The 27,251-nt window shown below is 42.4% G+C and overlaps 1 protein-coding gene and 1 long non-coding RNA gene across 2 annotated transcripts; both read left to right on the top strand.

Annotated features, from left to right (window-relative positions):
• Positions 1 to 270: 270 nt before the first annotated feature.
• On the top strand, positions 271 to 26,142 carry ACAT1 (acetyl-CoA acetyltransferase 1). Its single transcript, XM_003910646.2, has 12 exons — positions 271 to 430; positions 10,863 to 10,910; positions 12,737 to 12,854; positions 13,151 to 13,246; positions 13,751 to 13,851; positions 17,544 to 17,687; positions 18,709 to 18,859; positions 20,257 to 20,352; positions 21,098 to 21,211; positions 22,658 to 22,722; positions 24,887 to 25,044; positions 25,857 to 26,142. Exons 1-12 carry the CDS (start codon positions 359 to 361, stop codon positions 25,975 to 25,977), a joined length of 1,284 nt encoding a protein of 427 aa, XP_003910695.1. The 5' UTR covers positions 271 to 358; the 3' UTR covers positions 25,978 to 26,142.
• Positions 5,563 to 7,539, top strand: LOC108582034. Its single transcript, XR_001895106.2, has 2 exons — positions 5,563 to 5,611; positions 7,327 to 7,539. It is a non-coding gene; the product is annotated as an uncharacterized LOC108582034 (long non-coding RNA).
• Positions 26,143 to 27,251: the final 1,109 nt, after the last annotated feature.

Below are 27,251 nucleotides of genomic sequence, written 5' to 3'. Positions count from 1 at the left end.
GGAAACATGCTCAGTGAATCGAAAAATCTCGGATTACACATAAACCACCGGCCTCGGCGGGTTAGAAGTGGTGGACACGGGAACCAGCAGCGTGTCAGGTATTCGTTGACCCCGGTGCCAGCGTCTCCATCCACGTCATTCACTTGTCAACCTTTCCTCGCCCAGGCTGCGGGGTCCCAGCGCCACGCTCCGCCCCACCCTTGGCTGCCGGCCAATCGCTGCCGACTGTGACGGTCCGGGGTTACTATTGGAGGAGGCGGGATGGGCGGTGCCCGCTCCGGGTCGCTGTGGGTGCGGGGTTGGGGAGGACGCCGAGGTCTTCTCTGCCTGTGCAGCCGCCCCTCCGCGTTCTGCAACCATGGCTGTGCTGGCGGCACTTCTGCGCGGCGGCGCCCGCAGCCGCAGCCCCCTGCTCCGGAGGCTGGTGCAGGTGAGCGGGGTTCGTCCCCACAGCGCTCAGACCTGGGAAGCGAGGAGTCCCCCGCCTCGAAAGCTTCCAGCCCGCGGCCGTTGCAGCTCCCGCGGCCCGGGCGCGCGGCGTAGGCCCCAGGACAGGCAGGCGACTGGGTCTTGTCCAAAAACCGCCGAAGTGCTCCCATAACACCCAGGGACTCGCATATTTTTACAGCACTTTTCTACTTCCGAGGTCTCGGCGTAATCATCTTAATGAGCGTTACTGGTGTGTCAAACACCAGTACGTGTTAAACACCAGGGCAGGTGTCTGGTGTCAAACACGAGGGCACGCGTCTGGGCGGACAGGACGGCCGGGATTGGCGCTGGCCAGGCCTGAGCGGTGGGATGGGGGAGAGCCTCTTTGCAGGCCTGTGCAGCTGCTTCCGAGATTTTCTTTAAAAGATGTTCGTGTGCGTTATTGTCAGGAGAGGTTCGTTTTCTTTTTTAATATAATAGATAATCATTGGGCGTACAAGGGGAGAGAGCACCATGTGATCATAACAGACGTTTTTTGGAGCAGCCTAAAATTTATCAGGGAAAGCTAATGACTACTCAGATAATACAATAAATTATACTTGACATATGAGCGAAACTCACATACTGAGGGTGTTCCAAGGGATGTCTCTCTTCTTACTATTGTGTTTAGAGAACACAACAGGGGCAGAGTCTCAAAGAATTTATTCTCCACATGCGTAAGCTAGGGAGTACGCACCGCAGATTGTCAGGCAAAGCCTCAGGAATAGGTAGAGACCTTCAGGGTGTGGTTAGTGAAACTTGAGTTTTCCAGGTCGATTGGGGCAATAAGCTTGGGGATCCAGTTATGTTGTGAGTGTATGGATTTGACCCTAGTTAAGTAGGGATTATTGATGTGTTTGTTTTTGTTGCAGTGGGAGATGACTCTAGTTCTTATGTCTGGGCGTAGAGTAACATCACTTGCACAAGGGTGCTGGCGGTAGCAGCTGTGCAAGAGATTGTGAAGAACCAGTGTAGGACTTTACAATTATGGAGTGAGGGTGCGAAGCCAAGGGAAAAGAAAGTCTAAAACTGATCCTGGGTGACTGAGATAATAGAAAAGTCAAAATGCGTAGGTTTCCAAGGAAGATGAGTTTTTAGCCATTTGTTAGTCTCATGGGATGAGTGGAGAAATCACAAGAATGTAATTAGGTTATCTTGGGTTTCAGTCAGTATTGACTAAGTGAGGTAGGTGAACTAGGTACTCTAGAGATGTTAAAAAAAAAAAGTTCAGAACCTTCTTAATTTATGGTTTAATTAAGATCTTACAATCAGGCTGGTTGAAGTGGCTTATGCCAGTAATCCCAGCACTTTGGGAGGCTGAGGTGGGTAGATCATTTGAAGTCAGGAGGTCAAGACCAGCTTGACCAACATGGTGAAACCCAACCTCTATTAAAAATACAAAAAAAAAAAAAAAAAAAAAGCCAGGCGTGGTGGTGGGTGCCTGTAATCCCAGCTACTTGGGAGGCTGAGGCAGGAGAATCGCTTGAACCCGGGAGGGGAAGGTTGCAGTGAGCTGAGATCGTGCCACTGCACTCCAGCCTGGGCAACAGAGTGAGACTCCATCTTAAAAAAAAATCTTAAAATGAAACACAAATACTCGTACAATCAAAAACAAATACTCCTCATGAAAAAAATGCCTGTACATGCTCTCATGTATGATACGTGACATTCATGTTACTGAACTCTAGGAAGCAGTTGTATTGGATACTTGAATTAAATGGTCATTTATTGAATCAATAAACAGGATTTTCAGTTTTCTGCGCTATTTTGTAGAATAGAATTTGACCTCTCATTACATTGGCTCTTTTCCCTTTGCTTATCAGGTCTCTTTTATGTTCAACAAATCTTTATGGACTTTATTGGAGCGTGTTGCCTTTCTAGCTTGAATCACTTTTCTCTCTCTAGTCAAAGGAGTGGTCTTTACTCATTACCTCCCATTTATTCTGCATCCATTTCTCCTTAACTCTCTGCAGTTAAATTTCTGTGCCACTCAAGCTGAAAATTATCAGTGATTTCCTTTTTCTGTAGTTTTAAATTATTTTTTAAAATCTATGTTTATTTTAGTTTTTGTAGGCACAGAGTCTGGTTCTGTTGCGCACGCTGGTCTTGGACTCCTGGCCTCCCAAACTGGTGTGAGCCATTGTGCTCGGCCCATGTTTTTTCTTCTTGACCTTTATCCTATATTTGACACTATTGACCACTCCCTCCTTGAAACTCCTGTTTTGTGTTTTGATCCAGTTTTCAGCTTCTTTTAATACTCAGACTTAAAAAAAATTTCCTATCTTGTGCCAGTCTTGGGCCTGTTTGCTCCCAGATTCATTTCTCTCCCCTCCCCTATTCTGTCTGCATGACTGTAGGCTGACCAATGTCAGCTGGCTTCTGGCTGGGTGTAGCCAGTGTGAGGCACCGGTGTGAGGCACCGGTGGAAGACTGGAAGATAGGAGGAAGGGAGAAGGCAGAATAATTTCTCTGTCTGTCTGTCTGTCTCTCTTGTGGTTCCTGCTTCTGCTGGGTTCCTGACCCCTTAGCTTTGGTAACCTTGCTTCTTCCCTTTGACCTACCAGCCTGTATGCTAGTTCCTTCCTGTTGCTAATTTCTTTCTTTTTTTCATTTTTTGAGATCAACTTTCGCTCTTGTTGCCCAGGCTAGAGTGCCGTGGGCGCAATCTTGGCTCACTGCAACCTCTGCCTCCCGGGTTCAAGCAGTTCTCCTGCCTCAGCCTCCTGAGTAGCTGGGATTACAGGCACCTGCCATCATGCCTGCTAATTTTTGTATTTTTAGTAGAGACAGAGTTTCACCATGTTAGCCAGGATGGTCTCGAACTCCTGACCAGCCCACCAGGTGATCCACCTCTGATGATCTGCCCACCGCAGCCTCCTAAAGTGCTGGAATTACAGGTGTGAGCCACTACACCCGGCCCCCTTCCCTTTTTCTAATCTTACCCTAGTACTCTCAGTTCTCTACACTGCAGCCAGAGTGGTCTTTTTATAACATAAAAGCTTCCAGTGGCTTGTCATTGCCCACAGGCCAGAATCTAGACCCTTATCATGATCTGCTGGGCCCTACTTACTCTGTGACCTCAGCTGTTGCTGTGCTCACTCTGCTTTTGCCACAGGACTCTTCTTTCTATACTTAGTATGTGTGCCAAGTTTGTTCCTAATTCATGGCCTTCGTCCTACTTGTTCCTAATGCCTCAAATGTGCTTTTCCTGGATCTTTCCAAGGATGACTCTTTAACATTCATTTCTCAGCTCCACTAACATTGCTAGAAGGCCTTTTTTGACTCTCCCATGTAAAGTAGGCCCTCAGTTACTCTTTAGTTCATGATCAGTTTTGCTGGTTTCATAACATATTTATTGTAGCTGAAATTTTGTTTCTCTGAGTAATTGGTAAGTTTCAGACTGTCTTCAAATATTTGTTTCATGTCTGCTGCCATCACTGGGATAGAAAATAAATAAAATCAGTCTGTTTGCCATCACTGGGATAGAAAATAAATAAAATCAGTCTGTTTGCCATCACTGGGATAGAAAATAAATAAAATCAGTCTCTTCTTGGAATTCACAGTCTAGTAGGGAGACAATCAAGCCACCTGAAGGTTACAAAATTATATGTTCTGGAACAATTAGAATGTGCATGGGGGTTATGAAAGTTGCAGTAGGAGTGCTGACCTCTGCCTGGCATGGCAGAGGATTTACATTTTCAAAACTGGATGGACTGTAGAGAGGTGTCAGAGGAGGCAGGGAACTAGGTAGAAGGCCATTAATACGAACAAGAGCCCTCCCTGAAAGATAATTGTGTTATGTAGATAAAACTTAATGGGTAGTGTTCATTCAGCATGTATTTATTGTACACTGTATGGTTCAGTGTCCTGACCATACTATAATTTTGTCATTCATTTCTGATATTTAATGAGCACTAGGTACTGCGCTAAGTCATAGGGATGTAGCAGTGAACAAGAGACACCGTCCTGCCATCAGGAAGCCTGCGTTATGTTGGAGGGGTGGATAATAAAACAAAGATGTGAACCACATACTTACAGTGTGAGAGGTGCTTTGAAGGAAATAAAGATATTCATATTAAAGAGAGGAAAAAGTAGAGGGTAACTTTAGATAGAGTAGTTAGCGTGGACCACTCTGGGAATGTGTCATTAGAAAAGACATGAAGAATAACAATGAGCCAGCCATGGATTGCTGGGGAAGCTTTTTGTTTTGTTTTTGATTTTTTTGGAGACAGGATCGCACTCTGTTGCCCGGGCTAGAGTGCAGTGGCACGATCTCGGCTCACTACAACATCTGCCTCCTGGATTCAAGCGATTCTCCCACCTCAACCTCCCAAGTAGCTGGGACTACAGGTGCCCACCCCCACACCCAGCTAATTTTTGTATTTTTAGTAGACACAGGGTTTCACCATGTTGGCCAGGCTGGTCTCAAACTTCTAATCTCAAGTGATCCACCTGCCTCGGCCTCCCCAAAGTGCTGGGATTACAGGTATGAACCACCATGCTCAGCCTGAGGAGGCTATGACTGGCAGAGGCACACTGCAGAGACCCTGAGGTATCAGGATAGGGTTTAGGACAAAGAGATGCCAGTGGCTGGCGCAGAGCAAGAGTGATGTAAATTTGGAGAGAAAACCAACAGCCAGATCATGCAGGGCCTTGTAGGATGAGGTAAAGAGTTTGGATATAATTCCAAGAGCAATGAAAAGCCATTAAATTATTTTAAGCAGTAGAGTGATATGATCTGATTTACATTTTCAAAAGTGGATGGTCTGTAGAGAGGTGTCAGGGGAGGCAGGGAACTAGGTAGAAGGCCATTAATACGAACAAGAGATGGTGGCTTGGACTAGGTGGCAGCGGTGGCGATGAGGCAGTGGACTAATTTAGTTATGTTTTGGACGCTGTTGACAGATCTGGGCTTTAGGGATTGTGATAAAGGGAAGGATGAAGGGTGATTTTGGCTTGAGCACCTAAGAATACTGGGAACAAACAGGTTTTCTTTTTCTTTTCTTTTTTTTTTTTTGGAGATGGAGTCTTGCTTTGTCACCCAGGCTGGAGTGCAATGGCGCAATCTCGGCTCACTGCAACCTCTGCCTCCCGGGTTTAAGCAGTTCTCTTTCCTCAGCCTCTGGAGTAGCTGGGATTACAGGTGTGTGCCACTATGCCCTGCTAATTTATTTTTTTTTAAATTATTATTATTATTATTATTTTGTATTTTTGGTAGAGACGGGGTTTTACCATGTTGGCCAGGCTGGTCTGGAACTCCTGACGTCGTGATCTGCCCCCCTCGGCCTCCCAAAGTGCTGGGATTACGGGGGTGAGCCACTGCACCCGGCCACCAACAGGTTTTGCAGTGTTGGAAATTGAGAGCTATGATGTGGACATTCACCTGCAGCCAGGTTGGCGCTTGGGTGTGAGTCTGGTGGTCAATTGAAAGGTCAGGGTTGGAGATAGGAATTTGGAAAATCATCAGCACATAAATGCTTTTGTTTTTTGAGACAGAGTCTTGCTCTGTCGCCCAGGCTGGAGTGCAGTGGCGCAATCTTGGTTCACTGCAAGCTCCGCCTCCCGGGTTCATGCAATTCTCCTGCCTCAGCCTCCCGAGTAGCTGGGACTACAGGTGCCTGCCCCCACACCGGGCTAATTTTGTTTTTGTATTATTAGTAGAGACGGGGCTTCACCGTGTTAGCCAGAGGATGGTCTCGATCTCCCAACCTTGTGATCCGCCTGCCTCAGCCTCCCAAAGTGTTGGGATTACAGGTGCGAGCCAGCCACCGCGCCCGGCCTCATAAATGCTTTTTAAAGCCATGGGACTGGATATGATTATCTAAGGAGATAGTGAAGTTAAATTAAAAGAGGCCTGGAACAAAGCCCTGGGACACTGAGCACTTGGAGGTTGAAAGGGGAAGATGAAATAGTAAAGGAGACTGAGGTAAATATGACTAATGAGGTAGGAGTCCACGTTTGTAATGGAAGCCAAGACAAGGAAGGGTTTCTGCAGTAGATTATACATATTACCTCATTTTATTCTCATAACAGCCCATGGAGGGTATTTGAGAAAACCAAGGTAAGTGTGTCTGAGTAACTTGCTCAAGAATACTCAGCTTGCAGGGCACAGTGGCTCACGCCTGTAATCCCAGCACTTTGGAAGGCCAACGCAGGAGGATTGCTTGAGCTCAGGAGTTTGAGACCAGCTGGGTAAGATAGTGAGACTCTGTCTCTACAAAACAAAGAACACTGAGCTGGTAAGCCCAGGCTCTTAACTGCTCAGCATATTTCTCAAAGAAAGGTGAGCCCAGTCTTGCTGATGTGTTAAAAGGTTAAGTGAGACAATTATAGTGAGTTGGATTTTGCTACACAGACATTGTTGATGTCGCTGAGAACCAACCGTGGTAAACTGGCAGAAATAAAATCCGGATCTGAGTGGGTTGAACTGTAAAGAGGAAGTGAGGACAAGCAAACAGACATTGTAGGTAACCTGGAGAACCTTTCTTGCCAAAGAGAACTAATGTGAGGTGAGGCCAGTCGTGGTGGCTCACGCCTGTAATCCCAGCACTTTGGGAGGCTGAGGCAGGCGGATCACTTGAGGTCAGGAGTTCAAGACCAGTGTGGCCAACATGGTGCAACTCCATCTCTACTAAAAACACAAAAATTAGCCAGGCGTGGTGGTGCATGCCTGTAATGCCAGGTACTCGGGAGGCTGAGGCAGGAGAATTGCTTGAACCTGGCAAGTGGAGGTTGCAGTGAGCTGAGATCGCACCACTGTACTCCAGCCTTTTTTCAAAAAGAAAAAAAGAAATGAGGTGAAAGCTCAGTGGGAATGTGGGTGAGGAGACATTTATTTGGTTTTACTTTGTTTTTTAGGTCGGGGGAATCAGAGCCTGTTTGTATGCTTATGGAATTATCCAGAAGTAAAAGGGATGAATGATGTAGAGGAGAGGGAAAGGATAACTGTGCTGTCTTTGAAAAGGCAACTGGAAATGGGATCCAGAGCAAAGTGGAGAGAACCACGGAAGCTTCCATTAAACTGGACCAGAAGCTTGAAATAAGTGGCTTAGTAAACAAGGAACAAACCAGCTAAGTCGAAAGGGGACTTTTAAAATTTATTTTTTATTTCAATAGGCTTTTGGGAACAGGTGGTGTTGGATTATATGAATATGTTCTTTAGTGGTGATATCTGAGATTTTGGTGCACCCATCACCCGAGCAGTATACACTGTCCCCAATGTATAGTCTTTTATTCCTCATCCCCACCCTTTCCTCTGAGACACTAAGTCCACTGTATCATTCTTATGCCTTTGTGTCCTCATAGCGCAGCTCCCACTTATGAGTGAGAACATATGCTGTTTGGTTTTTCCATTCCTGAGTTAGTTCACTTAGAATAATAGTCTCCAATTCCATCCAGGTTGCAGTGAATGCCATTATTTCATTCCTTGTTATGGCTGAGTAGTATTCCATGGTATATATACCACATTTGCTTTATCCACTTGTTGACTGATGGGCATTTGGGCTGGTTCCATATTTTTGCAATTGCGAATTGTGCTGCTATGAACATGCGTGTGCAAGTGTCTTTTTCATATAATGACTTTATTTTTGAGATGGAGTCTTGCTCTGTCACCCAGGCTGGAATGCAGTGGCCTGATCTCAGCTCACTGCAACCTCTGCCTCTCGGGTTCAAGCGATTCTCCTGCTTCAGCTTCATGAGTAGCTGGGATTACAGACGTGCGCCACCACGCCCAGCTAATTTTTGTATTTTTAGTAGAGATGGGGTTTCACCATGTTGGCGAGGCTGGTCTTGAACTCCAGACCTCATTATCCACCTGCCTTGGCCTCCCAAAGTGCTGGGATTAAAGGCGTGAGCCGCTGCGCATGGCCTTCGTATAATGACTTCTTTTCCTCTGGGTAGATACCCAGTAGTGGGATTGCTGGACCAGATGGTAGTTCTAGTTTTAGTTCTTTAAGGAATCTCCAGAAAGGGAACTTTCTGAAGAGATACAGTGAGCAAGCACTAGGACATCCAAGGATAGGAAATAAAGTGCAGCTGGCCAGGTGCAGGGACACATGCAGATACTTGGGAGGCTGAGGCAGGAGTAGTACTTGAGTCCAGGAGTTCTGGTTTATTTTTTACTTCTATATATGAATTTTTTTTTTTTTTTTTTTGAGACGGAGTCTCGCTCTGTCCCCCAGGCTGGAGTGCAGTGGCCGGATCTCAGCTCACTGCAAGCTCCACCTCCCGGGTTCCACGCCATTCTCCTGCCTCAGCCTCCCGAGTAGCTGGGACTACAGGTGCCCGCCACCTCGCCCGGCTAGTTTTTTTTTGTATTTTTTAGTAGAGACGGGGTTTCACCGTTAGCCAGGATGGCCTCGATCTCCTGACCTCGTGATCTGCCCGTCTCGGCCTCCCATAGTGCTGGGATTACAGGCTTGAGCCACCACGCCCGGCCTATATGTGAAAATTTTTACACAAAATAAAGTGCACCTGACCCTGCCAGAACCCAAGCCAGAAAATCACTAACCAAGCCATCTTTTGCCTCTTGTGGTGTGCCATGGTCTATTTCTCCTGTCTCTGGGTATATATGTTCCATTGTTTTGCTTCTCAGCATATTCATGGCTTTTCTCTTTGTTCTAACCGCTGCTTTTCTGTGGCATTGGCTGGTCAGCTCCAGCCCTTTTGACTTTTCAGTCCCAGTCCCCACCGTCATCCAACTGACCCAGTCTCTCAGGGTGCTAGCTTGGGTGCGTCTCTTCCATTCCCGATCCCATCAGCTCTGGCCAGAGGCAGGGGAGTCACCTTGTAAGTACTTAGGCTTGCCCTTTGAGAAAGACATGTGTTTGGAGAGGCAGTGACCGGCATGTTTACTACAATTAGGAACTTTTAAAAAAAATCTTTAAATTATTATTTTCAAAATTTATTATCATTTTTTGAGATGGAGTCTCACTCTGTTGCCCAGGCTGGAGTACAGTGGCGTGATCTCAGCTCACTGCTGCCTCTGCCTCCCAGGTTCAAGTGATTCTCCTGCCTCAGACTCCTGATTAGCTGGGCTTACAGGCATGGACCACCACACCCAGCTAACTTTTGTATTTCTAATAGAGACGGGGTTTCACCATGTTGGTCAGATTGGTCTTGAACTGCTGTCCTTGTGATCCACCCCTCTTGGCCTCCCAAAGTGCTGGGATTACAGGCATGAGCCATCTCACCCAGTTACTGATAGTCTAATTTCAGATCAGTTAGGTCTCTGAATTATGTCCTGCGTTGTCAGAATTGATTACAGAGTTTTACTCTTGTCTCCTAGGCTGGAGTGCAGTGGCGTGATCTTGGCTTGCTGCAACCTCCACCTCCTGGGTTCAAGCGATTCTCCTGCCTCAGCCTCCCGAGTGGCGGGGATTACAGGCGCCCGCTACCATGCCTGGCTAATTTTTGTATTTTTAGTAGAGACGGGTTTTTTTCGCCAAGTTGGCCAGGCTGATCTCTAACTCCTGACCTCAAGTCATACGCCCACCTCAGCCTTCCAAAGTGTTGGGATTATAGGCGTGAGCCACTCTCCCAGCCTACTGTTGACATTTGTTTGTAAGAAGTGTGGAAAGAACTGAGAAGTAGTAGGGGCAAGATGTTTACTCTTTCCTTTTTTAAGAAATAATTTATCTGCTATTATAGGTCATATTTATATGAGATGTGTTTGCCTCATATAAATCAAAGACAATTGTTGGAAGTGGATGGGGAGAAACAGCAAGTTTTACTTGAAAACAGTCTTAAAGAAATGAGAATGTCTTGTTAGATTCTAAGACTAAATAATTTAGAACATAGTTTTAACTCAAAACTACATTTTAGAAAGCTATATTTAAGACTTGGAATTTTTTTTTTTTTTTTTTTTTTTTTTTGAGATGGAGTCTTGCTCTGTTGCTGAGGCTGGAGTGCAGTGCCGGCATCTTGGCTCACTGCAGCCTCTGCCTTCTGGGTTCAAGCTATTCTCCTGACTCAGCCTCCGGAGTAGCTGGGATTACAGGCATGTGCTACAATGCTGGGCTAACTTTTGTATTTTTAGTAGAGACTGGGTCTCACTATGTTGTCCAGGCTGGTCTTGAACTCCTGACCTCAGGTGACTCACACCCACCCTGGCCTCCCAAAGTGCTAGGATTACAGGCGTGAGCCACTACGCCTGGCCAAGACTTAGAAATTTTAAGATAGTAAACTTAGGAGCTAAAATGTACATTTCCAATGAATAATCAGAAGTTTATTTATAAAGCAGTCATTTTTTTCTAATTGTTAAAAGTGATATATTCTGACCGCAGAAAACTTGGAAATAAAAGCATAAAGATATAGGAAGAAATCACTATATCACTGAGAAATATAAAATGACAGTTTAATAATTTTTACATTATAACATTATATTTATATTACAGGAAATAAGATATGTGGAACGGAGTTATGTCTCAAAACCCACTTTGAAGGTAAGTAAATTGTGCTTTAAAAGTTCCAGAATTTAAAGGAAATGTCAATAAAAATGCATATACTTATGATGTGGGTATATGTGAAAGTCAAAGCAGGATTATCCAACAGTTAGGAATAGCTAACTATTCAAATATTCAGTTAAAGTAGATGACTATAATAGAAAAACATTTCAGTTAGTCTCTGCCAATGTTTGCTGCTTCCTCATACTCTGCTGCAAAACAACATTCCCTCTAGAACTGGGCAGTGTTCTTCCGTTACTCACAGGGACTCCCATTGTATTGTGTGTGGTACAAGCAGAGACCATATAGAAGATCCTAGAAGAGAGGGAGTGGATCAGCTGGGAATTAGACAAGGAGGGCCATTACAACATCTCCTAGGACCTTCTGAGGAGTCCTCTCTGTTTTGTAAGGGTCACTAAAGTGACTTAGTTAAGATCTTCTACCAAAATCTAGGCAACCATTCTGTTATTTATCTCTAAACTTAATAGGAGACTATGGGAGACAAGTGTGAGGAGAGAACTGTCACAGTGCTGTTCTACAGTATTCAAGAGAGCTTTTATCTTCTTTTGCTTAATGTTCATATTATTGTCTTACTGTTTAAGAAATTATGGCTCTGGGCTGGGTGGGGTGGCTCACGCCTGTAATCCCAGCAGTTTGGGAGGCCAAGGTGGGTGGATCACGAGGTCAGGAGATTGAGACCATCCTACATGGTGAAACCCCATCTCTACTAAAAATATAAAAAATTAGCCGGGCGCGGTGGCGGGCACCTGTAGTCCCAGCTACTCAGGAGGCGGAGGCAGGAGAATGATGTGAACCCGGGAGGTGAGTTGAGTTTGGGCGCCTCACTGCCCACTCCTGCCTGGGCAACAGAGCGGAACTCTGTCTAAAAAAAAAAAGAAATTATGGTTCTGGCTGGGCACAGTGGCTCATGCCTGTGATCCCAGCACTTTGGGAGGCCAAGGTGGGTGGATCACCTGAAGTTAGGAGTTCAAGACCAGTCTGGCCAACATGCCAAAACCCCATCTCTATTAAAAATACAAAAATTAGCTGGGTGTGGTGGCAGATGCCTGTAATCCCAGCTACTCAGGAGGCTGAGGCAGGAGAATCGCTTGAACCCAGGAGGCAGAGGTTGCAGTGAGCCAAGATCATACCACTGCACTCCAGCCTGGGTGACACAGTGAGACTCCGTCTTAAATTATATATAAAAAAAGAAATTCTGGCCCTTGCTGTGTCCTAGTTAAGTGGTATAGCCCCATCTAGGATACAGGTCTTGATTCCTAGCCAGAGTTCCTTTCAGTAAGGGACCCTCTTCGTTAGAGCTGTTTATTATGCAGTTAACAAGAGTAAAGTGGCTGAGTGTGGTGGCTTATACCCTTAATCCTAGTACTTTGGTAGGCTGAGGCAGAAGGATTGTTTGAGCCAGGGAGTTTGAGGCTGCAATGAGCTATGATCGTGCCACTGCATTCCAGCCTGGGCAGCTGAGCAAGACCCTGTCTCAAAAACAAAAAAACAAGGTACAGTGACCATTTCTTGAGTTTTGACTGAGGAATAGAAAGGAAACTTAAGCTTCTGTCCTCAAACCTCCTGTAGAGAACTGGGAAGGATCTACATCTGTTTTAGAGTTGGTTTCTATAAGGTTTTAAATCATAAAGCACTAGCATTGAACTGATTATCTTTACAGCTGTTCAACTATTGAGATTACTTTAATTTTTGATGACTACTCATTCATAGAAGTGTTTTTTTTGATAATATATTTATGAATTATGTTTAATGAAATACGATTTGGGTAAAATACCTATAATTTTTACCATCTTGTGTCTTGCCAGGAAGTGGTCATAGTAAGTGCTACAAGAACACCCATTGGATCTTTTTTAGGCAGCCTTTCCTTGCTGCCAGCCACTAAGCTTGGTTCCATTGCAATTCAGGGAGCCATTGAAAAGGCAGGTCAGTAGTTGCTTTGCTTTTCGTGTTAAGGGAGCAAAAATATTTCATGGAAAAGATTTATTTTGCATTAACTATGTATGTAACACTTAGAAATGACTTAATGCCTCCATTTCTGCTTTCCCTTGTAAAGAAGTCTTTCTACTATACAGTTTAGATTGAAACTCAAAACTGACAAAAAAAAAAAAAAAAAAAAAAGAAACCATTCCTATTGTGTAATGTCACATACCTTATTAGGTAACCACTAATCATTAAATGCCTTTTTGTCTTTTTTTTTTTTTTTTTTTTTTTAAATAAAGGGATTCCAAAAGAAGAAGTGAAAGAAGCATACATGGGTAATGTTCTACAAGGAGGTGAAGGACAAGCTCCTGCAAGGCAGGCAGTATTGGGTGCAGGTACTTGGAAGACATTTTTGCTTTTATACTTAATGTGTAAAAGGGGTCGGGTGCGGTGGCTCACGCCTGTAATCCCAGCACTTTGGGAGGCCGAGGTGGGTGGATTATGAGGTCAAGAGTTTGAGACCATCCTGGCCAACATGGTGAAACCCCATCTCTAGTAAAAATACAAAAATTAGCCAGGTGTGGTGATGCATGCCTGTAATCCCAGCTACTTGGGAGGCTGAGGCAGGAGAATTGCTTGAACCCACAAGGCGGAGGTTGCAGTGAGCCAAGATTGCACCATTACACTCCAACCTGGGCGACAGAGTGAGACTCTGTCTCAAAAAAAAAAAAGTATAAAATGGCAAAATGAAGGTTATTGAAGCTTAAATATTAAATGCATTATATAATTTGTAGTTATATTGGCAGAAGAAATGCTGTAGTTTATAGTAACATGCTCTATTAAGTTCTGCAGTTGTGTTTGAGTATCTCTTTTTCACAAGTGACTTATATTGGTTTTAGGCTTACCTATTTCTACTCCATGTACCACCATAAACAAAGTTTGTGCTTCAGGAATGAAAGCCATCATGATGGCCTCTCAAAGTCTTATGTGTGGACATCAGGTAAGAAACACCATCCTTTCCATTTATTAATCAGAATACCTAGGGCTAAAAGACACAAAAATCTAGGCATATTCATGCTTTAGAAATGAGATTCTTTCTCATAAGTTACTATGTTTTCTCACACGCTCAAGAGTGTCTGGATTTGCTAAGTCCATCTGAAGTATGGTCAAAATGATAGCATAGGCTGGGTATCATGCCCGTAATTCAGCACTTTGGAAGGTCAAGGCAGGAGGATCCCAGGAGTTTGAGACCAGCGTAGGCAACATAGCAAGCGAGACCCTGTTCTTTAAAAAAGAAAAAGATAGCCTGAGTGTCTTGTGTTAAAAAGTTGTTTTTAGGCCTGAGTGCAGTGGCTCACTCCTGTAATCCCAGCACTTTGGGAGGCGGAGGCTGGGGGCAGATCACTTGAGGCCCGGGGTTCAAGACCAGCCTGGCCAACATGGTGAAACCCCATCTCTACGAAAAATACAAAAATTAGCTGGACATGGTGGCAGGCGCCTGTAATCCCAGCTACTCGGGAAGCTGAGGCACAAGAGTCACTTGCATCTGGGAGGCAGAGGTTGCAGTGAGCTGAGATTGTACCACTGCACTCCAGCCTGGGAGACAAAGCAAGACTCTCAAAAAAAAAATAGTTTTTAGCCAAGGCATTTGGGTCTTTTTCTGAGGCTGGGTGACTAAAAATTCATAAATACTATATTTGCCAGAATTTATTATAAATGTTTTCATTATAAAGGAGAACAAGGTGCTTAACCCTGGGAATCAAATCATTGTTTGAGCCCAGGCTTGATGACTAATTTGTAGTTTCTACAATGCCTGAACTCATTTAAGTTCTACAGGCTTTCTAATTGGCCTTGCTGATCTGTATCTTGTCTTTACTTGAGATCAAACAAGAGACAGGCTCCTTAGCAAATATATGCTGTCATATCAGGAGGTGAGACCTGGACACACAGAAGAACCAAGATTCTCACAGATCTGAGCCCTTCATTTTTCAGATGAAGATTTTTTTTCAGTGTGTCTGAGACAGCCACAGAGTTACAGGGCTGAGCATCTACCATGTGACAGTCACTGGAAATAGAGTGGTAAACAAAACATTTAAAAAAATCTGTACATGTGCAGGTCTCTGTTGGAAAAATGCCTAAAAGAAATGCTGAGTCAGGATTTGAACATTTTGGCATCTGCAGATGCTTTCCATAAAAGTTGTACCAGTTATACTTTCCAAAAGTTGTGTGACTTGTCTGGATCTGCACCACCACTGGGTGGTACCAAACCCTCGTCAAACCAGTGGGTGAAAAATGGTCACGAGATTTAGTTTCAAAACTCTTTGTCATGGAAAATTTTGTCTTAATCGATGTATTGTGGTTCTCTAGCAAATGCCATTTGTACTATATGGAAATACTTTAATATTATTTTATTCATTTGTGAATATATAGAGTGACTTACAGGCATACTTGCAAGTGCTTTCTGTTGAATATTTATGACCTTGGAAAATGGTCAGTTTTGCTTTATAATGAAGAATTGATACCTTATTTTCTGTCACTTATTACTGCCATCACCCCCAGTAAAAAGTACAAGTGAATAAAACTTAGATGAGAACTGGTTAAGAATTTCTATATTTCAGAATAGGCAAAATATTTAGGTTTCTTTGGTATAGAACTTGTCTGTATGCCTGATTAAAGACTGTAAGAACATATTATTGGCTTTGTTTACATTAATGTTTTATATTAAACTGTGTTTTTAACTAGCTCTTATAATGCAAGTGATTTTTTTTTTGACTTGTAAAAGTAATAACAAGTTGATTAATATTTATTAAACCTCTATATGTCAGTTGCCAAGGATGTAAAAATATGACAGGGTGTCTGGCCTCAAAGGAGCATAGTCTAGTGGGAAGACTTGACATATAAACATATAATAATATTAAAAGCATTGCACAGTAATTGGGGAACACAAAGGAAGAGAAATGGTTTCAAGAAAGGATAGAAATAAATGGTCAAGGCAGACATGAAGTAGTGTTCTGAATAGTTTTAAAGGAAAAGTAGATGTTTTACATGTTGGTGGATGGGGAAAGTGCAGAGGTGTGTGTGTGAAACTCTGGAGAGCTTTAACTAGTTCTGTGTGACCTGGGGTATGGGTTAGGCCGTGAAACTGAAAAAGGGGAGAGAAGGGATACTGTAAAGGCTTTATATATTATGCTGAGTTCTCTAAAGTGTGAAATGATCAGACTTACATTCTAGCCAAAATGAGTCAGATGAGTGTCGATGATGCTTTGGTGGAAAGGCTGCATGTCAGAAGATCAAGTGGAAAATTATTTCAGCTGTCCAGAAAGAGATGATGAGGATCTCAGTCAAGGAAGTAGGATTATTTTCATGAACTGAGATTACTTCTAATCTTCTAGAGCACATTAAGTTTTTAGCAGCATGAATGAAATGAAGGGTTAGAAGGTAAGAATTTCAGGCCAGGCATGGTGGCTCACGCCTGTTATCCCAGCACTTTGGGAGGCCAAGGTGGGCAGGTCGCTTCAGTCTGGGAGTTTGAGACCAGCCTGGGTGACATAGCGAAACCCCATCTCTACTAAAAATATTATACAAAAATTAGCTGGGTGTGATGGTGCATGCCTGTAGTCCCAGCTACGTAGGAGGCTGAGGTGGGAGGATCACTTGAGCCCAAAATGCAGAGATTGCAGTGAGCTGAGATCATGCCACTGCACTCCAGCCTGGGCAAGAGCGAGACCCTGTCTAAAAGAAAACTTAAGAATTTCAGAAGATGGTTTTACATGAAAGATTTCTGGTATTTTTTTTTTTTTTAAGACAGTCTTGCTTTGTCACCCAGGCTGGAGTGCAGTGGTGCAATCTTGGCTCATTGCAAGCTCTGCCTCCTGGGTTCACGCCATTCTCCTGCCTCAGCCTCCCAAGTAGCTGGGACTACAGGCGTGTCACCACACCTGGCTAATTTTTTGTATTTTGAGTAGAGACGGGGTTTCACCGTATTAGCTAGGATGGTCTCGATCTCCTGACCTCGTGATCCACCCATCTTAGCCTCCCAAAGTGCTGGGATTACAGGCATGAGACACCGCACCCGGCCAGATTTCTGGTATTCTTATTAATGTCTGGTTGTGAACTTCTTTTGACAGTCTTACTCTGTCGCCCAGGCTGGAGTGCAGTGCCACGATCTCAGCTCACTGCAACCTCCGCCTCCACTTTTTTTTTTTTTTTTTTTGAGGAGTCTTGCTGTGCCCCCCAGGCTGGAGTGCAGTGGCACGATCTCAGCTCACAGCAACCTCTGCCTCCCAGGTTCAAGCAATCCTCCTGCCTTGCCCTCCTGAGTAGCTGGGATTACAGGCGCCCACCATCACACCCACCTAATTTTTGTATTTTTAGTAGAGATGGGGTTTCACCATGTTGGCCAGGCTGATCCTGAACTCCTGACCTCAAGTGATCCACCCGCCTCAGCCTCCTAAAGTGCTGGGATTACAGGTGTGAGCCACTGCACACAGCCAACTTATTTCTCATTATATTATTTTACACCACTTCTTTTCATCAGGGTGAAGTGGTAAAGAGGGTACTTCCTGTATTCACTGTGTAACAAATGTTTAACAAATGCATGTAGAATACTTGTTTGGTGGCAGCTGTATAAAGGATGTCATGGGTTTGCAACTGTTTGAATTAACATTGGGTTTTTCTGGTGTTGCTGCACAGGATGTGATGGTGGCAGGTGGGATGGAGAGCATGTCCAATGTTCCATATGTAATGAACAGAGGATCAACACCATATGGCGGGGTAAAGCTTGAAGATTTGATCGTTAAAGACGGGCTAACTGATGTCTACAATAAAATTCATATGGTAAATGTGATTTTTAGTGGATAAATGCTATCTAGTGTCCAATACTGTTTGATTTTTCTTACTGTATGTACTTTACAAACTGAACTGAAAGATGGGCTCTATAAATGTTGATTTTAGCCACGTACTTTCGGAAAATATTTTTATATGCCTATTGCATTGGCATGGCTCAGTCATTAAAGAAATTGTCCCACATTTAAATACAGTATTTTCTGACGTTCAGCTAGCAACTGCTTGGCTAATTCAAGTATTTGAAGATAAGACATGAGTGGGCCGGGTGCGGTGGATCTGGCCTGTAATCCCAGCACTTTGGGAGGCTGAGGTAGGCAGATCACCTGAGGTCAGGAGTTTGAGACCAGCTTGGCCAATGTGGTGAGACCCTGTCTTTATTAAAAATATAAAAAATTAGCCAGGCATGGTGGTGGTGTCTGTAATCCCAGCTACTCAGGAGGCTGAGGCAGGAGAATTGCTGTAACCCAGGAGGCAGAGGTTGCATTGAGCCAAGATTGCACCACTGCACTCCAGCCTGGGTGACAAGAGTGAAACTCCATCTCAAAAAAAGACATGAGTGAAAAGTGACCTGGTATAGAAAGAAATGTGTGTGTGTGTATATGCTGTTATTTTTATTTTTTGAAATGGAGTCTTGCTCTGTTGCCCAGGCTGGAATGCAGTGGCACAATCTTGGCTCACTGCAGCCTCCGCCTCCTGGGCTCAAGCAATTCTCCTGCTTCAGGCTCCCGAGTAGCTGGGACTACAGGCGTGTGCCTCCATGCCTGGCTAATTTTTAGTAGAGACAGGGTTTCACCATGTTGGCCAGGATGGTCTTGGTCTCCTGACCTCATGATCTGCCTGCCTCGACCTCCCAAAGTGCCAGGATTACAGGTATGAGCACCACATCCGGCCTAAGAAATATATTTTAAGAAACGTAACTACTAAACACTATTTTATAAGCTATGCAGAGTTAAAGATATTTTCTAAATTACGCAAAATTAACTAACTTTAAACTATTTCAACTTTTCATCAGGGCAGCTGTGCTGAGAATACAGCAAAGAAGCTGAATATTGCAAGAGATGAACAGGACGCTTATGCTATTAATTCTTATACCAGAAGTAAAGCAGCATGGGAAGCTGGGAAATTTGGAAATGAAGTTATTCCTGTCACAGTTACAGTAAAAGGTAAAAGTTCCAAAAAGGATGAATAGACTTTTCATGTTGCTGAATGTTTTATGCTTAAGTTTTAAATTAGGACATTATCTTTGTTCATTTCAACTGAGGACACTGCTTATGGTTAATAAAAAGTGAAGAGTTGCCAGTTCAGAGAGAACATAAATCCACCCAACTTAATGTCAGGTTTCAATCCATTTATAAGATCCCTAAGAGTATTATTTTGAGAAATTTATTAGAACTCTTTTTCCTGTAAGTGACAGTCAACACGGTATTTTAAATTGAAAAGGGATTTACTAGAAGGTTACTGGGAGTGCCTCCAAGAACTGAAGGATGAACAGTAGCAACCATTCAGCTCTGGGAACTTCAGGGATTGGAACTGGGTGTTCACTACTACTAAGGCATGCGCTCCTGGCTTCTCACACCTGCAGGCTTTTGTGCTTTATTCTGTCAGCCTTTCTAAAGTTGCTGTCTCTACCTCTAGGGTCACATATATGCGATTCTCAAAAAGGAAAGAGACTTTCTCACCAGTTCCAGCAGAATAAATCCACAATAAAGACTCATTAACTTGCTTTAGGTTACAGTTCTATTCCAGGAATGATTACTGTGCTCTAGATAGAATACTGGAACTTATCTAGTATAGGTCAGATAGCTACCTCTGGGGTCAGGAGAGTGGAGTCTGTGATCATAGAAGGGAGTTGAGGAAGAAGAGAATGGGATGTGGAGGTGTAGATTTAAATTTTGTGGCTGGGTGCAGTGGGTCACACCTGTAATCCCAACACTTTGGGAGGCCGAGATGGGAGGACTGCTTGAGCCCAGGAGTTTGAGACCAGCCTGGGCAACAAAGTGAGACTCGGCCTTCACACAAAAAAATTAAAAATTAACTGGGTGTAGCAACACATGCCTGTAGTCCCGGCTACTAGGGAATCCAAGGGAGGAGGATCAATTGAGCCCAGGAGTTCAAGGCTGCAGTGAGCTAGGAGTGCAGCATTGTACTCTATTGGGAGACTGTACAAGACTATTTCAAACAAGCAAGCAAGCAAACAAGCAAAATTAGCTGGCTGTGGTGGCTCACACCTGTAGTCCCAGCTACTTGGGAGGCTGAGGTGGGAGGATCACATGGGCCTGGAGAGACTGAGGTAAACTGTGATCATGCTAGCCTAAGCAACAGAGGAAAAGCCTGCCTCAAAAAAAAAAAAAATTTGTGAAGCTACTTTATAAGTTTCTCTTTAAGATGGTAACATAATAGAGATTATAGATAATAAATTCTAGATTAGTGTTTACTTGGGATGGTTTAAGGGAGGCAGGGATACAAAGGGAGGCACAGACCACTGGGCATCTTGTACAACAGTTGCTTGCTGAATGACTACTTGTTTTGAGTGATTTCACTTAAAATATTTTTATTTTAGGTCAACCAGATGTAGTGGTGAAAGAAGATGAAGAATATAAACGTGTTGATTTTAGCAAAGTTCCAAAGCTGAAGACAGTTTTCCAGAAAGAAAATGGTTAGTGTTAAGAAATGAAGCATAAGAAAAAATTGAGCCAGTATACCATATCTAATTCTTAGCATGGCCTAAGGATTTTTAAAAAGTAATTCTAGAAAACATCTAGATGTTATTTAACATTTTCAATATATCAGGCTCATGTAAGATTAATTGAAAGTATAAAACTGTTAGTTTATACCTTCAATATATAAATCTAAGGGAAGAGATGTATAATATAGCTATAGAATTCAGTTTTTCATATGTAGCAGTCTATGATAGGGTCTTCACTGGCATTGAAAAAACAGATTTATTGATATAATTTATATATGATAACATTCTCCTATTTAAAGTGGTTTGGTAGTTTTTAGTATTCATTGATATTTAACTTCAGGTGATTCTAGATAAGAAGAAATATCTGATTTGAAAAATATGTAGTGAGTATCTGCTATATATTGAATAAGGAAAGTTAGACCCTGGATACAAAAATATTAACTGGTCCCTATCTTTCAAGAGTTGTAGACCAGCATTTACCCAGTGCCATCATGCATGTTTCTGATCTTTGAGAAAACTTAGTTTTATGAACACAAAAAGGTATTCTTACATTGTTTTGCAGTTATATGTACATGTTTCCTGAGGGCAGGAATTGTCTCCACCCATATTTGTAATTTCTTTAAATATTTAGCAGCCCAGGCAGTATTTGTTAAATTGAATCAAATGCATTTATTGTGAAGTAATGTTTTGACTTCATGCTTATTTTTGCTTTCAGGTACAATAACAGCTGCCAATGCCAGTACACTGAATGATGGAGCAGCTGCTCTGGTTCTGATGACGGCAAGTGCAGCCAAGAGGCTCAATGTTACACCACTGGCAAGAATAGTAGGTAAGGCCAGGCGAGGTGGCTCACACTTGTAATCCTAGCACTTTCAGAGGTGGAGGTGGGAGGATTGCTTGAGCTCCAGAGTTCAAAATCAGCCTGGGCAATATAGTGAGACTTTGTCTCTACAAAAAGTTAAAAAATTAGCTGAGCATGGTGACATGTGCCTGTACTACCGTCTACTCGGGGAGCTGAGGTGGGAGGATGCCTTGAGCCCTCCTGAGTTTGAGGTTGCCGTGAGCTGAGATTGTGCCACTGCACTCCAGCCTGGGTGACAGAGTAAGACCCTGTCTTTAAAAAAAAAAAAAAAAGGTTTTTAAACATCTATAAGCTCTTCCTGAAATTAAGTTTACTTGTTAGATATAGCCAACTCCAATATTAAGTATTACTATCTATAGGTTGTGGCAGAATTTAATACATATTTCAATTGAGATAGAAGCTCCTTTAATATTTCCATTATACTTTATATAAGATTAAGCTTTAAGGGCTAGGCACAGTGGCTCACGCCTGTAACCCCAGCATTTTGGGAGGCTAAGGCAGGACTGCTTGAGGCCAGGAGTCTGAGACCAGCCTGGGCAACACAGTGAGACCCCATTTCTGAAAGAAAAAAAATTAGCCAGGTGTAGTGGCATGCCTGTAGTCCCAGTTACCTAGGAGGCTAAGGCTGACAATCATTTGAGCCCAAGATGTCAAAGCTGTAGCACCACTGCACTCCAGCCTAGGCAACAGAGCAAGATCTTGTCTCTCTCTCTTTTTTTTTTTTTTTAAAGATTAAGCTTTAAAAAACTTCCTGTCCTTTATGATAAATAGAAGAAAATAAAGTACATGCATTTTCCTAGAGAGGCAGCTATGTAGGAAAAAAAGAATATGGGATTAGGAGTCCAGAAATACAAAATTTAGATGTGTGGCATTTTAATATTAACACTGTGGCCCTGGGTAAGTTCTCAATGTCCTTAAGCTGATTTTTAGCTGCAAAAATGTGTCTTGCCTTCTTCCTAAGGACTTAAACAGATGCTATTTTGTTATTTTATAAAAAGCCTTATAACTTCATTTTTTTCTTAGCTTAGATCATGGTTTCTTAACCTCAGCACTATTGACTTTTGCACTAAATAATTCTTTGTTGTAGGGACTCTTCTATGCATTGTAGATGTTTAGCAGAATCCTTAGTCTCTACACAGTGGCATCTGAACTATTCTGACAACCAAAAACATCTCTAGATGGTGCCAATGTTCCTAGAGGCAAATACCCCCAAACTCCCTCCCAATGAAAATCAGTGTCTTAGATTACTGGAGTAATTTTATAAAGTGTAGAATCTTAGAAAAGGAAGAAATGTATTTACATATATTAAAGGGGTTAGGAAATGTGCATTTAATGGGTTAAACTTGACTTTTGCATATTCTATGTAGTAAAAAGAATATTTTAACAACTCACCCTCCCCCTTTTTTTAAACAGCATTTGCTGACGCTGCTGTAGAACCTATTGATTTTCCAATTGCTCCTGTACATGCTGTATCTATGGTGAGAACAAAGTGAGGGATGATACTCCATTATGCCAACTTCCAGTTTGCTTATACCAAGGCTGCAGTTTTTAGAATTTAAATGTTGTTTATCTGCCAAAGCAGAGAGATAGCTTGGTTTCAAATCTTCCCATGTCCTCTCCTGAAAAGAGTAAGAGCAACAAGGATAACAAAAAAATAAATAAAGAACAGCCCACAAACTACATCTTCACTAGAACAGGTAAAACTACACATCTGAATTATTTGTAAGTATCATACAGAACTCACACACCTGGTGTGGTAACCACAAAGGGGAGGTTGGTTTGGCAAAGAAAAGGGAATGCTGGCTGGTAGTTCCAAATCTAGAACGGAAAGCAACTAGTCACTCCCCAGGAGAGGACTCCATTCTGAAAGGGAATAGCTGGCAGCAGGTCTTCAGAGTAAATAGTGAAACTAGAGACAGAAAACCTACATATTCCAAATTGTCAGTAAGTGCTATCAAAGGAGAAATAACCAAGTCTCAGTGGGAAATTGCTAAGCAGTCACAGGAAAAGAAAGTTTTTAGGGGTTCAGGTTCTTAGAAATCTTAAGTAAATATTTCCTTTTGAGAGGCCTCACCCTGACAGTAAACTTCTGTAAGCACCCAGATAAAAAAAAAAATGGCAGAATTTTAGTAAAATCGAGATTCTCCCCACTGCCCCCAACCCCCACAATGAAAAAAACTGCATAATCAGTAGGAAACAAGAATAGAGAAGGATCAGAAACAAGGGGCCAGTGGAGTGATGATCGGCTCAGAGCTGGCAGATCTCAGAAAATGACAGGAACATGCAGCTTCTGAAAGTGAGCGCATCACATTGGAAAGCAAGGGTACTACACAATTCTGGATTCTGAAGGTAGAATAACTTCTGAGAGCTACAGATGTGGCTATATATGGGCACCATATTTTGTTTTGTGTTGTTGGAACAGTGGAAGCTGTTTGAGCTGTATAGGCTAGAAAGCTACCTTAGTCCACTAGTTGAAGAGAGGAAGGTGGAGGAAGAGTTCCATGTTAATTTTATTGCTCACAACAATCAAATTTGTTCTGTAAAGAAAAAGGGCACTCACTAGTAATGTTTTAAAAAGTATTAGCATAGGGATAATACTGGCACAAATACACCTTCCTGCATAGCTGAGGAACTACCAAAACAAAACACATCATATAGTGTAAGATTTTAAATAAATGACTTACAATGAAACTGCAACAGGTCTAAGTATCTGTGGCCCGGATAACCCTACAGTAACTTTTATAAAGCAGAAACTGCGGGGGATGCATTAATATTACTTATAGTAGAAACTAATACACCTCTTTCATTAACAGTCAAGAACATAGAACTGGTTGGGTGCAGTGGCTCTCGCCTGTAATCCCAGCACTTTGGGAGGCCGAGGCCGAGGCAGGCAGATCGCTTTGGGAGATCAAGGCTGCAGTGGGCCATGACTGTGCCATTCCACTTCAGCCTGGGCAACAAAGCAAGACCCTGTCTCAAAACAAATCAACAACAACAACAACAAAGAATGTAGAACTAAGCAACACACAATCAGTAAAGCAGAGCTTAAGAATATATAAAGCATTATGTACCCCTAAATAGAAAATGCACCTTTTCAAACATCTGTGGAAAGAAAACCAAATTTTCTGTCCTCTATGTCCAAATAGACATAATGCAAACAAAATTCTTTGATATAATGGAATAGGATAAGCAACTAAAAATCTGAAAATAGGCCAGGCATGGTGACTCATGCCTATAATCCCAGCACTTTGGGAGGTTGAAGTGAGCGGATCAACTGAGGTCAGGAGTTTTGAGACCAGCCTGGCCAACATGGTGAAACCCCATCTTTACTAAAAATACAAAAATTAGCTGGGCATGGTGGTGGGCGTCTGTAATCCCAGCTACTCAGGAGGCTGAGACAGGAGAATTGCTTGAACCTGGGAGGCAGAGGTTGTAGTGAGCCAAGACGGCGCCATTGCACTCCAGCCTGGGAGGCAGAGCAAGACTCCGTCTAAAAAAAAAAAAAAAAAAAAAAAAAAAATCTGAAAATAGAGATCCTTCCATCTGAAACCAAGAACTTCCAATTGTAGTATTTCAAGGAAATGACAGTAAGTTGTGATTGCTAATTATTTGAACATCATCTGTCTTTTAAAAAAATCTTAGGTTCTTAAAGATGTGGGATTAAAAAAAGAAGATATTGCAATGTGGGAAGTAAATGAAGCCTTTAGTCTGGTTGTACTAGCAAACATTAAAATGTTGGAGATTGATCCCCAAAAAGTGAATATCAATGGAGGAGCTGTTTCTCTGGGGCATCCAATTGGGTAGGTAAAAATAGTAACTATATCTAGGTTAATAGCTGCCTTTGTGTTTCTAGCTAAACTTAAAACTCATAATTCCTATTGCTCTTAAGTTTTCCTTCCTACCCATCTTTCATAAGGCAAAAATCATTTCTGATAGATGGTATCCAATACTGAACAGAGACCTGTCACATCTGTTATTTGAAACCTAATAACCTTTTATGTTGAAGAAGAAAAATAAAGTGTACATTTAGACTTTTTCCCCCCTTTTTCTTTCTCCTTCCTATTTATTTCATTAGCTTTAGGGTACTGTGGGTTTTGGTTACATGGATGAATATATAGTGGTGGGGGCTGATTTCAGTGCACCTGTCACCCAAATGTGTGCATTGTGCCCAATATGTAGTTTATTCCACATCCCCCTTCCATCTTCCATTATACTCTTCTGTACTTTAAGATACGAAAATTACTGGGTGTGGTGGTGCACGCCTGTAGTCCCAGCTACTTGGGAGGCTGAGGCAGGAGAATGGCGTGAACCCGGGAGGCGGAAGTTGCAGTGAGCTGAGATGCACCACTGCACTCCAGCCTGGCAACAGAGCAAGACTCCATCTCAAAAAAAAAAAAAAAAAAATTAAAAAAAAAAAAAAAAAAAAAAGATCTAAGATCTGTGACCCTTCCTGAAACAAGTCCTCCAAGTTTTAGTTTTAGAATAGTAGTAGTTAATTCAGCAAGAAGTAGTGGCTAGTAAGGTTTTCATGAAGTTAAATTGGAATAGAAACATTTTGGTTACTCATAAATTCTGTACTTCATTAAAGAAGTAAATGCTTTTTTAATTTTAGAATGTCTGGAGCCAGGATTGTTGGTCATTTGACTCATGCCTTGAAGCAAGGAGAATACGGTCTTGCCAGTATTTGCAATGGAGGAGGAGGTGCTTCTGCCATGCTAATTCAGAAGCTGTAGACAACCTGCTATTTAAGGAGACAACCCTATGTGACCAGAAGGCCTGCTGTAATCAGTGTGACTACTGTGGGTTAGCTTATATTCAGATAAGCTGTTTCATTTATATTATTTTCTATGTTAACTTTTAAAAATCAAAATAAAATCCCAAAACCTTTTCAAATTAAATTTTTTCTTCTGCTTTTTGGTAACCTTGAAAAGTCTGATACATCTTTGCATTCTGAGTCTATACTTATAATCGAAATATAGTAGAAATACCAATGTGTAATATTAGTGACTTATGTAAGCAGCTAGAAGCTTCCATTTGTGAGAACAAATTTATATTTTTGAGGATTGTTAAAGGTCAAGTGAATGTTCTCTGTAGGTAATTTACATTTAGTAAATTACTTTTCTTTACAGTAAGAGTTGGCTATTCTGGACAAACAGTGCTTCATATAGTCACTCAAACCACAGTGTGTGCAACAGTACTACAAAACAAGACAGAAGCCCATGTGCTCAGGGTCTAAAGTGGGGGCAATTTCTTATAACCTCAACATTCAGGGTTGGGGGAAGTCAAATAGAAAACCCTGCAGTTTGGGCTCTGAATTACTACAGCAGCATAGAGAGTGGGAAAGGAGGTAGAAACTGATAAACTGAATGGATTTATAAAAAAGGGAACAGATCACCACTTCCAATAAACCATAATGCCTTTTCTTAAGCAGGACAGACTGTAGCACAAGTATCTTGCATTGCATTTTATCTGGGAAAAAAATTAAAACACTACAGGCAGGGGCTATGCACACCACCCTCAACTGCAGCTCTGAAGAGGGAAAACTCCCCCTCAGGAAGAGGAGGGGGCAGTAAAGGTCATTGTGTACACATTATCTGTTGGCAAATAATGTATTGTAGATCCTTTGAAGGAGCAAAATGACAATATATGGGAAAAATCAACTGCTCTTAAGATTCAGAGGAAGAGTATTTTCAAAAACATCTGTAATCATCAACAACTTTTGAGGCTTGTTATGTGCTTTGTATGTATAAACTCATTTAATTGTCGCAAAAACTTCTAAGACTGGGTACCATTATTATCCCTCCCTTATAAATAAGGAAATTGAGACATAGAGTAGCTAAATAAATTCCAAGGGCAAAAAGCTGGCTAGGGTTCAACTCCAAGTTAGTCGAGCTCCAGAGCCCACGTTCTTAACTTCCTATACTTTAGTTAAATGCCTTTCAATAATTATCTGCCCCGACTTGCAAAAACTTATAACTGAAGCAGGAGCTGGATAAGATGAGAAAAG

This window comes from Papio anubis, chromosome 12 (genome assembly GCF_008728515.1).
Source record: "Papio anubis isolate 15944 chromosome 12, Panubis1.0, whole genome shotgun sequence".
NCBI classification, from domain to species: Eukaryota; Metazoa; Chordata; class Mammalia; order Primates; family Cercopithecidae; genus Papio; species Papio anubis.
This window is presented reverse-complemented; position numbering and strand designations above follow the sequence as displayed.